The sequence below is a fragment of the Musca domestica genome, unplaced genomic scaffold (assembly GCF_030504385.1).
Source record: "Musca domestica strain aabys unplaced genomic scaffold, Musca_domestica.polishedcontigs.V.1.1 6, whole genome shotgun sequence".
Lineage (NCBI taxonomy): Eukaryota > Metazoa > Arthropoda > Insecta > Diptera > Muscidae > Musca > Musca domestica.
In genome coordinates this window covers 25,103,949-25,115,028 of record NW_026712363.1, presented here as the reverse complement: position 1 = coordinate 25,115,028, position 11,080 = coordinate 25,103,949, and the positions used below count along the sequence as shown (strand labels likewise).

Sequence of the window (11,080 nt, the reverse complement as noted above, 5' to 3'; positions counted from 1 at the left end):
CTGTTGTTCATATCAGTTCGTAATTTATATGTATTCGCTCAAATGCCCATAAAAATCAGGTAGCAGTATAAAAACAGAACCTATTACTATTATATACGAAACGCGTCGTATGAACACGTTAATACGTGTTCAAATTGCAATTGGAACATGGCATTAGATGCAACACAGCAATGTTCAACATATCAACAAACTATCATAGTGGAGAGTAGGGCTACGTTAGTCGACTTTTGACTAATCGATGATGCATCGACACAGCTGCTGGGACAATGAACTGTTAAACCAATTTCGGAATTTTAAATGAAAAGTTATTTAAATTTGTAAAAAATGTTGAAAAACGGGTAATAACATCCGAATGACGTCGTATAAGAAAACATATAAACATCTACTTTTATTTGAAAAGACATTTAAATTTTTTGACATATCAATATTCTTCTACCATGAAAAAGTGTCCAAAATTACGTGGATTTCCTTAAAATCTCCGGAAAATCCCTCGGTTGACTCTATTTTTTTAACTTTAGTAGTTTTTTTTAATATTTTAAAGATTTTCTCTCCGTGTATTTTACCACAAACTTTGCCAATTTCCAAATAATAATATTCCAAAAAAAAACGATGCTGTAATAAACGCCAAGACTTTCATCATTGATAATACAAGACCGTCGATCGGTCGGTCGTTTGGTCCGTTTCAATGAATGGACAATTGTTTGAGGTTTTCCATAACCACAACATAATTTTTATATTAATTTTTTCCGCTCAAATTTCTAAGCCTTTTTCCTTTTGGTATTAAGATATTCCCTATTTGAAATGTGTGTATATTAAATTCTCTCCTTTTTTCTTTGCAGCATAACCGCCAGGAGTCTATATCACCTGAATATCATCGTTATTCCAGTATTGGTAAATTACCCAAGGCTTCGGCAGCAGCGGCAAATTCAAATAATCCAGCATTGAATACAAAACATACCGTTACCGTTGATATTCACAGCAGCAGCACCAGCAACAGCAATAACAATCTTCATCACAATGTTGGCAGCAACAACACCAGCCACAATGGTACATCATCGTCCATCAGTTCGACGGGCAGCAGCAGTCTGCATGGTCACCACCACAGCAACAACAACGGCAACTATGGCGAAATTCATGCCTCATCATTTGCCACACCACCGACACGCCGTCGCTTTTTCAATCACAAAAATTTGCGCAATGCCTTAACTAACGGTGTCAGCGGTGTGGTTGGTCATCGTCGTACCGCTTCGAATGGTGGTGTTGGCAGTGGCTGTCCCATTGATACATCCTCGATATTATCCGAAGGTAAGGTTCAAATGTGATTTTTTAGCTATTCAAAAAAATAAAAAGAAACAGAAGAGAGAAAGAAATGCATTTTGCATCCAATCCAGAAATATGAATTTGAGGTTGGAACAAAAAAAAAGAAACAAAACTCACAGTGGTATGGTGAACTATATTTTTGGGGATATTAGGGTTTAGTTTCTTAAGGAATGGTTACGAATAAGGGGTTTTGTGCCCTTAAAAAGCTTAAAACATCAATTTGAGACCCAATCAGCTGTTCGATAAATGAAGCTTCCTAAAAGTATGCAATTACAATTTGTTCGAAGAATGTCACAATATTGATGTCTGGGTGTCGTCCTTATTCTGCACAGCAAACAAAGTGGAGGGGTCAAACTTCTAAATAATCCCCTCTGGTGATTTTCGAAAAGTACCTCGAGAAAATATGTTGTCCAAAAATTATTCCCAAAAATCTATAAATCCCATGAAGACCACAGTACCCAAACATCAGATAGATAAGTTTGTCGCTTTTCTCCACACAACTATGCAACTAAATCATCCATATGCAAATCGCTTTGTCATCTTCGTTAGTCTTTTTTTCCAACAAGAGGAAACATTTAAAAAATTATGGAGTTGCGGTTTGGTTGAACAAATTTTCGTTGTGCCACAAGGCAAGACAACTTCCAACGAACTCTGGAAAAAATACTATTTTTGTGCATAGAGCTTAACAACTTTCTTCTTGGTCTTCAATTTTTTATTTTTGCAAAATGATGCTGCAGAGAGCGTATTCTCAGAACAGTATTTTGTGTTGAGTACCTTGTGATTATGTCAAGATTAAAGAAAATATTTATTATTCTTGCCTAGGAGAGCTCAATTTGTTTATAAAGGAGTTGGAGTTTGATTGACATGACCTCTCGGGCAGGTGACCTCAACACCTGTTTTATCAAAGTAAACAAGTCAAACAATTGACATTTTTATGAGCTTAAAGACAGCTTGGCGAGGCACTATGACTCTGACCAGCAGTAGGGGATAGCAATGATGTTTAACCTCAATTAAGCGGTATTGAGTGAAAATCAACTCTGTGGGACATTGGGAGAATACCGTAAACAGAGTAGGGATACCTAAGTTGACTTTCGACTCATCGATCATTCGACTTTATGTATTAAAAATTTGAAGTCGACTTTTACCAGTTGCAAAACTTTTATCAGTTGGTATTCGGTTTTAAGATCATAGATTCTTTTTTTTTTCAATAATTTTTAGGACTTTTTTAGTAGATGTCTACTTACCAAAAAGAAAAAAAAAATAAAAAGGTTTTCTTCACAAAAACGATATTGTCTCGAAATCAATAAGCATTGAGTGAAAATCAACTATATGGGACATTGGGAGAATACTGTAAACAGTGTAGGGGTACCTAAGTCGACTTTCAACTCATCTTGAAATCGAATTTTCCCAGTTGCAAAAATGACAAAGTCCACACATGTTATTCGATTTTTTTCAATAATTTTTAGGACTTTTACAGGATGTTGTCTAGTTACCAAAAAGATCAGTAAATGAATGAATAAATAAAAAAATGAATTAAGAAAGGTTTTCTTGACAAAAACTATGTTAATTCGAAATCAACAAGTAATGGTCGAAAATCAACTCTGTGAGACATTGGCAGACTACAGTAAATAGAGTAGGGATATATAAGTCGACTTTCGACTCATCGATCAATCGACTTTATGTATTAAAAATTTGAAGTCGACTTTTTCCAGTTGCAAAAATTATAATGTCCACTCCTGGTATTCAATTTTTTGGTCAATAATTTTTAGGACTTTTACAGGATGTTGTCTACTTACCAAAAAGTTCAGTAAATTTATGAATAAATGAAAAAAATGAACGAAGAAAGGTTTTCTTGACAAAAAAAAAAAACTATATTATCTTGAAATCACAAATTGATTAATCAGTCTGTGGTCATAGGTACAAATATGTATGAGATATTTTCTTGTCAATTTTCTTATTAAAAACCTGGAAAGGGTTTGTTTGTTTGCATGCAAAGAAAATAAAATTAAAGAAAATGCTAAAGACTTCTGTAGCCAACTTCAAGTTGTCCAAGGATAAAGAACAGAATTACTGAGTACAAGTATGTTTCTATTTTTTATCCTCTCAACACCTTTGCTCATACTTTCAATTCACTTTAAGACACATTTCGAAAAGTCGACTGTCAAAAACTTTTCTATACCAAAATTAGGCCAATCAAAAGTCGACTTACGTAGGGAACGGATTTGTGCATGAAATGCTTTCTTATTTGGGAATTTTATCGACTTCGACTTTGCTATTCCAAAAGTCAATCACTCGAACGTAGACTTAGGGATGCCTGTCAGGAATCGTTCATCAAACCTTTCTTTTTGGGAAATTTGTTGACATTAATTTTTAACCTCAATTTAATACCAAACCTCAATTTAATACCAAAAGTTGGCTAATCTGAAGTCGACTTACGTATCCGTAATTGGATTTGTGCATTTGGAAATTTTATCGATTTCGACTTTTCAATTCCGAAAGTCAATTAAACGAACGTCGACCGACGGATCCCTGTCAGGAATCGTTCATCAAATATTTTCTTTCTGGGAAATTTGTTGACATTAATTTTTACTTAACCTCAATTAAATACCAAAAGTTGGCTAATCGGAAGTCGATTGAACGTCGACTTACGGATAGTTATCAGGAATTGACCTCAATTTAATACCAAACGTTTACCAATTGGAACTCGACTTACGTACCCCTATTAGGACTCATATCACTCATACATATTTTTTTGTGTGTAAAATTCTCGCTATCGACATTTTGATTCTTTAATTTTGACTAATCGAAAGTCGTCTAACATATGCCTATAAATTAAATGTTTTCCTCTTAGAAAAAAGTATAGAATTTCACTTTAGAGTTTTTATTTCCTAAAGTCGACTAATCGAAAATCGACTTATGGAACTGTCAAGATCAAGTTTTTTTATAAAAAATATCACTTTTTTGGAAAATTTATCGATTTAGACTTTTACTAATCCTTAATTTAATGCTTAATCGAAAGTCGACCTACATATCCCTTTTAAGAGACGTACATAAAATGATGTTTTTTAATGGACATATCCCCTGTGCCCTCACTTTCACACCCCCTGCTTCATCATTCTTACGCTATATGCTTGTGTGCAACAACTTCAGCTTTGGGATCACAAAAAAATTATCCACAATGCTTCAACATAACCTAGCTTTAATGCAAATGTAAATATAACCTAACCTCACTTTTAGACCTAAGCTAACACACCTACACACTTTCTCATTTCTCACATATATTGCACTTATCACACTTCCCCCTGAATGCACCCACCTTTCATTACACCTCATTTTTCTCCATCACTCTCCCACTTTAGGTAAAGAAACGAATGCCTTGAATACCTCAACATGTTCTGATTCGGCTGTGACACGAAGACGCCGCAAAAATGTAAGCAGTAAATTGACCTCATCATCGGAATCAACGACTGGCAGTGAAAATCGTTTGAATCGTTTAAGTTTGGCTGGAACATCGGTGTATGCTGGGCACCTGTCATCGCTGGTGTTGGGCAAGATCAAATCGCTGTGGAGCGTAAATTCGAATTCATCGGAAGGCGGTCTAAATCAATTTACAGGCAGGACATCTTAATACTACTACTACTGCACTTCAGTTAACATAATTCATTTTTGTTGTCGTTGTTGTTTTTGCATGATTTTTTGTTATTGTTGTTTGTCTAATATTTTTTGTGGGCGTAAATTCGAATTCATCGGAAGGCGGTCTAAATCAATTTACAGGCAGGACATCTTAATACTACTACTACTGCACTTCAGTTAACATAATTCATTTTTGTTGTCGTTGTTGTTTTTGCATGATTTTTTGTTATTGTTCTTCAAAGCCCGCCTTCTTTGTGTGGAGACCTGAGATCAATGCCAAATGTTAGACATTTTTCTTGGACTCCCTTTTATGGTTTTAAGTTTTCATGCTCGGAGCACAGACACAACCAGTTTCAATAGGGCGATGTGCTATTTTGGGACCAAGAAAAGAGAGAGGGAATGGATTCATCTCCCATTTTATCCTTGAAATGGCACATCTCCAGGATAAAACCGACGTGTCTGACCTTAAGATTTTTATTTGCATGTCTTTCTGAACGTTTTCATTTGTTTTTTCAATACCTTCAACTTATTTTTAACATCCTATTTTCCTCTCTCTTCTCTCTTTACAGCCAGCGATCATCTGGGCTCGGAGGCGGAAAAACAAAAAGACCAGCTACGTGCCCGTTTGGGTCTGCTACTGGATCATGATCAAAACGGCAATGCCAGCAATACCATCAACACCACCACCAGCAGCAGCGGCTCATCGCACAACATTAGCCCCGAACAGACCTTGGCCACCGGCAGCTCTGGCCTTTCCGTCGATCATTATGGTGGCAGCCAGCTATCGGTGGCCACCAAAGATGACACCTACAGCTTAAGTGGTAAAATGAAATCGTGCTCCCTCACCGACAGCAATGGTTATGAAATATTACCCCTAAAACCACGTAAATCGGTAGCCAGACGTTCGGCCCGCTCAGCCCAATTGGGCGGGAATAGCAAACGGAATGCCATTTATAAACCTGCAGCTTTACAGCAACAACAACAAACGCCTCCTGCCATACAATTGCCCCTGAAGCCGTTGTTCTTTGAGGTACCCTTGCAGGAGCCGGATCCACCATTTATTGGGCGCCAGTGGCTCATTCGAGAACTGGCCAATACTCTGACAGCCACAGAGACTCCAGGAGTTTTGATAAATGGCAATCCAGGCACCGGAAAGACGGCTTTTATTCTACAATTGGTGGAATATTCTTGTTTTGGGCGACGCAATGCCGCCGCCACTAGTGCGGACAGTGACCCGGATGGTATCTATTACCAAATCAGCTCGGTTACCGATCGTCTTCGCTCCTTGGCCTCCTATGTGGTGGGCTATCATTTTTGCCAGGCCGATGCCAATCTAACCTGTTTGGTACCCGACTTTGTTCACTCTCTGGCTGCCCAGCTGTGCCAGGCTCCCCAATTGGCCGCCTATCGGGAATATCTACTCAATGAAACCCATTTACAGGATATCCTAAGTGTCAAGGAATGTATTGCCGATGCCGAACGGGTCATGCGAATGGCCATTTTAGAGCCCCTGACCGTCCTTAAGAGGGCTGGAAAAATACCTGCCAAAACTTGCATTATCCTGGTGGATGCCCTGTGTGAGGCGGAATATCATCGCCCGGATCATGGCCACACCATTGCCACATTTCTTGCCAAAATGACTCAATACTTCCCCTCCTGGCTAAAGGTGGTGGCCACGGTGCGCACCCAAATGTTAGAATTTGTCAAAGGACTGTCCTACACCAAAATGACCTTGGATAGTTGGGCATCCAATGATCTACTGCAAAAGGATATGCTGGACTATATCACTTTTCGGGTAAACAACTCCATGGAAATTCAGAAAAATGTGGCTGTAGTCAAGGATCACAACACCGGACAATTGAAATTCATTGGCCACCTCCAGACGCTGACAAAGGGATCCATGTTATATGCCAAACTAATCTTGGATCTGATTGAAAAGGGCCAACTGGTCATCAAGTCCACGAGTTACAAAGTGCTGCCCATTTCATTGGCTCAAATCTTTCTGCTGCATTTTAATCTGCGTTTCCCGACGGCCTGTAGTTTTGAAAAGGCTTCGCCGATTTTGAACGTTTGCCTGGCTGCCCTCTATCCATTGACGCTGAACGAGATCTATTACACCGTATGCGCCATGAAAACCGATGAAGTTATGCCTTGGGATGAATTCTTGCAGAGATTCAAGTTGCTCGACGGCTTCCTGATCAAGCGTATCGACAACACGTATATGTTCTTCCATTCCTCCTTCCGGGAATGGCTGATTCGCCGTGACGAAGGAGAATCAACGAAATTTCTGTGTGATTTTCGTTTGGGTCATGCAGCAATTGCATTCCGTTTGTCAAGGTTGCAGGCTCCGCTGGATGCGGAACAAACGCTGGAATTGGGCCATCACATGCTGAAGGCGCACATTTATCGCAACAATCAGGGTCCACAATCGCCAAGGGATATGCAATCGTATTGGGTCTCCACCGTGTCCGATAATGTCTCGGCGGCCTTGGGTTCCTTGCGCAATGTCTACAGTCCGAATTTGAAGGTGTCCCGCCTTATTCTGCTGGCTGGAGCTTCTCCCCATTATCGCACGGAATTTATGGGCGATGCAACCATTCTTTGCATAGCAGCCTATGAAGGTATTGTGCCCATGGTTAGTTTGCTGCTGGAATTTGGGGCCGATGTGGGTCTGACCAACAGCCAGGGTTGTACACCCCTAATTTTGGCTGCCATGAGGGGTCACTGTGATGTGGTGCGTCTCCTGGTGGCCGCCGGCAGCAGTTTGGGTCAATGTGATACCACCCAACGCTGTGCCTTAGTTCAAGCGGCCCGCATGGGACGCCTCAATGTTGTGAAATATCTGCTGGCCTGTGATTGGACTCCCCGACCCGATTCCAATGATGTCAATCTGCCCACTGCCATACATCAGTCCCTGATTGCGGCCGCCTCCCAGGATCACATTACAATTCTGGAAGACCTGCTGGATATGGAAGATATTGATGTGAATACCATTGAACCTTGTTCTGGAGAGTTGGCCTTGACCTCGGCGGCCCGCAATGGCTGCTTGAACACTGTTGAGGTGTTACTGACACGTGGAGCCAACATTGATCTACACAATAAACAGGGTTTCACTGCTCTTGGCCTTTCCGTCAAAGAGGGTCATTGGGCTGTGGCCGATAAACTCCTACAAAATGGTGCTGATCTCGACGAACCTGTGACTTCGGCAAGAAAAACCGCCCTCATGATTGCGGCTGAAGAGGGCCATTTGGAAATACTTGAAATGCTCATTGAACGCGGCGCCAGTTTAGAGACCCAAGATCATGAAGGTTTCACAGCCCTGTCATGGGCCTGCCTTAGAGGACGCCAGACGGCAGCCAAAATCCTGATAGACAAGGGTTGCAATAAAAATCATGCCGATAATAATGGTCGAACAGGTCTCGATTTGGCCGCCTATCAAGGCTCCGCGCATTTGGTCCAGTATTTAATGGATCAGGGTGCACACATAGAACATGTTGACATCAATGGTATGCGACCATTGGATCGGGCTATCGCTTGCCGCAATATCCAGGTGGTGCAGGTGTTTTTGCGCAAGGGTGCCAAACTGGGCCCGACCACATGGAGCATGGCCATGGGTAAACCGGAAATTCTGGTGGTCTTACTGAATAAACTACTCGAAGATGGCAATGTGCTGTATCGGAAAAATCGTTTCCACGAAGCTGCCCACCGCTATCAATATGCCCTGAGGAAAATCTCCAATTTGGAAACGCTTCTTGAGCGCAGCGCCGTTTTTGCCCAGCTGAGAACGAATCTATTGTTGAATTTATCCAGATGCAAGAGGAAACTAAATGTGAGTAGAGAAAAAAAATTAGTTTTGCAAATTACTTAAAAAAGTGAGGTTATAATCGATTGTTTTGGGAACTATGGAATTTGGGTTAGTAAGGATTAGGGTTTGTAAGGATTTTGACCATTAGCCAAAGAAACCTCTCAACAAAATCCTTGTAATGAAATATGTAACTTTTAAAGAAATCGTTGGAAACCCCAAATCCAAAAATAGGGTTATAAAGATCGTATTATAAATTTTACTATTTTTGCCTTGAACAGAAGTTGATTTTTTGATCTTCCAAATTTTTCTTTTTCGACTAAAATTGATTTCGAGTTCAGATTTTTTAAAGTTTATTTCTGCTAAACAGATGATAATATCGATTGTTTAACTTTTTGATGGGTATTATTGCTAGTTGAAAGATTTAAATATATGGATCGGGCGTATTTGGGTAATACGGACGTATAAAACATTTGACCATAGTGGGGAAGTTGGTTTGTGTACGCTACGTTGAATTTTAGGGAACGCTGTAACGCTTAAAGACGATTGGTCGAATGTCGACTGACGTATCCCTATTCATTGACCAAGTGCAATAAATTTTAAAAAGGGATTGTTTTTTGTGTTTTTGTTGTGGAAATACAATTCTAAACCCTAACAAAATCCCTTGATGAGAGTCCCTATTATATTAGAAATCCAAATAATCGAAAAAAAAAGAAAAAGTCAAGTCGTGTTAGTTCAAAGTCCCAAATCGGAATAACTCTAGTTTAGTAAAAACTCTTCGATTTTTTTCCAGAGGTAGGTATTCTTACCCTGATTCCGGGAAATCATTTATTTCTTGGAGGACGTAACCAGGAAACCAGATTTTTGACCCGAAGTTCCGGGTTTACGACCCGGGATGGACCCGGATCCACTTACCCGATAGACAATACAGGTATCGTTTAAAAGCTTATGAAAATAACGACCGTTGACGTTTTATTTGGAGTCGGATTTTTTATAAAACTCCCAAAAAGTCAGAAGAGGCCCCATTCTGTGGGTCAACAAAGCTGATGCCAAATTGTAGCTGACACTCTTACCTTTCCAAAATGCTACAATTTGTATTAATATCTTTTTCCGGTCCAGAGAAATTCTCTTCTGCGCGAATTAAAGTTTTTCTAAATTTAAGCTTCCCAACGATACCTATATTGTCTATATCGGGTAATTGGGTCTAGTCGGGGTCTTGAACCCGGACTTTCGAGTCAAAAATCTGGAGTCCCCCAAGAAAAAAATAGTTTCCCGGGGTCAAAGTAAAAATACCTACCCCTGGAAAAAGATTTCGAACAAATTAAAGAGTTTTTACTAAACTAGAGTTAAGCCTAAAAATCTATATTTTTGATATTCCGAACCATTTTTAATAATTCCATCATGATATATATAGAGTTTTTTTTCAAACTGGATGATTGGTCCCGTGGGGGGGGGGGGTTGTCTATTCGAAATTATGGATCTTTGTTGATAATTTTTTGTAAAAAAATATATTTTGAATTATCACTCAAAATATCGCGTTTCACACAAATCGATTTGAAATTTGCCTGTAATCTTGATTTTTATTAGGTTTTACCTCTAGGGCTTTTCGATTAGCAACTCTGACCAGAATACGGGATATGAACCGATTAAGTATGAATTTAACATAAATCAAGAATAGAAACCTTTTGAATCCAGCGGTTAGCAATCATACTCCTCAACCCCTTCTTTTTGTTCAATATTTTGTACTAATATTTTTTTCTTTCTTCTCTCATTCCAGGAACTTGATGAATCAATAGATTTGGCTTCGCAGGCTATTGCGCAAAAACCCAGCAGCTATGAAGGTTATTATGCCCGGGCCAAGGCACGCATGGAACATGGTGATTTGAATGAAGCCCTAGCCGATGCCAATGAGGCCATGCAAAAGGCGGCCCAAAGTGGCGTGTTAAATGAGGTCATAGAAGTGCTCAAACGTATACAGGCTGAACTGCTGCAGCGCATAACAAACGAGGGACGTAATCAACAGACTTCCTCGTCCACTTCGTCTGGTTACGAAGTAAGCAATGCCAGCGGTACATCGGCGGCCTTAAACGATGGAGGTGCCTTTGAATCTCAACAAGAGATAACGGATTTATAAATTCAGAGAGCCTTACATACACACACACACACAATAAAACGGGAGGTGCCTTTGAATCTCAGTAAAAGAGATAAATAATTTGTAAAATTTAGAAAATGAGAGACAGGATTGAGGTTCGTTTCTATCCAACTTAACGACATGCGAATTAGAATTTAAAATACATATATACATGGCAGTTACATTGATTTACT

The 11,080-nt window shown here is 39.6% G+C and overlaps 1 protein-coding gene across 1 annotated transcript; it reads left to right on the top strand.

Annotated features, from left to right (window-relative positions):
- Positions 1-830: 830 nt before the first annotated feature.
- On the top strand, positions 831-10,914 carry LOC101898258 (protein TANC2; the record flags this gene model as incomplete). Its single annotated transcript, XM_011293956.3, has 4 exons — positions 831-1,305; positions 4,680-4,934; positions 5,523-8,782; positions 10,533-10,914. Coding segments are annotated over 4 exons (4,347 nt in total), but the record flags the coding sequence as incomplete, so codon positions are not given.
- Positions 10,915-11,080: the final 166 nt, after the last annotated feature.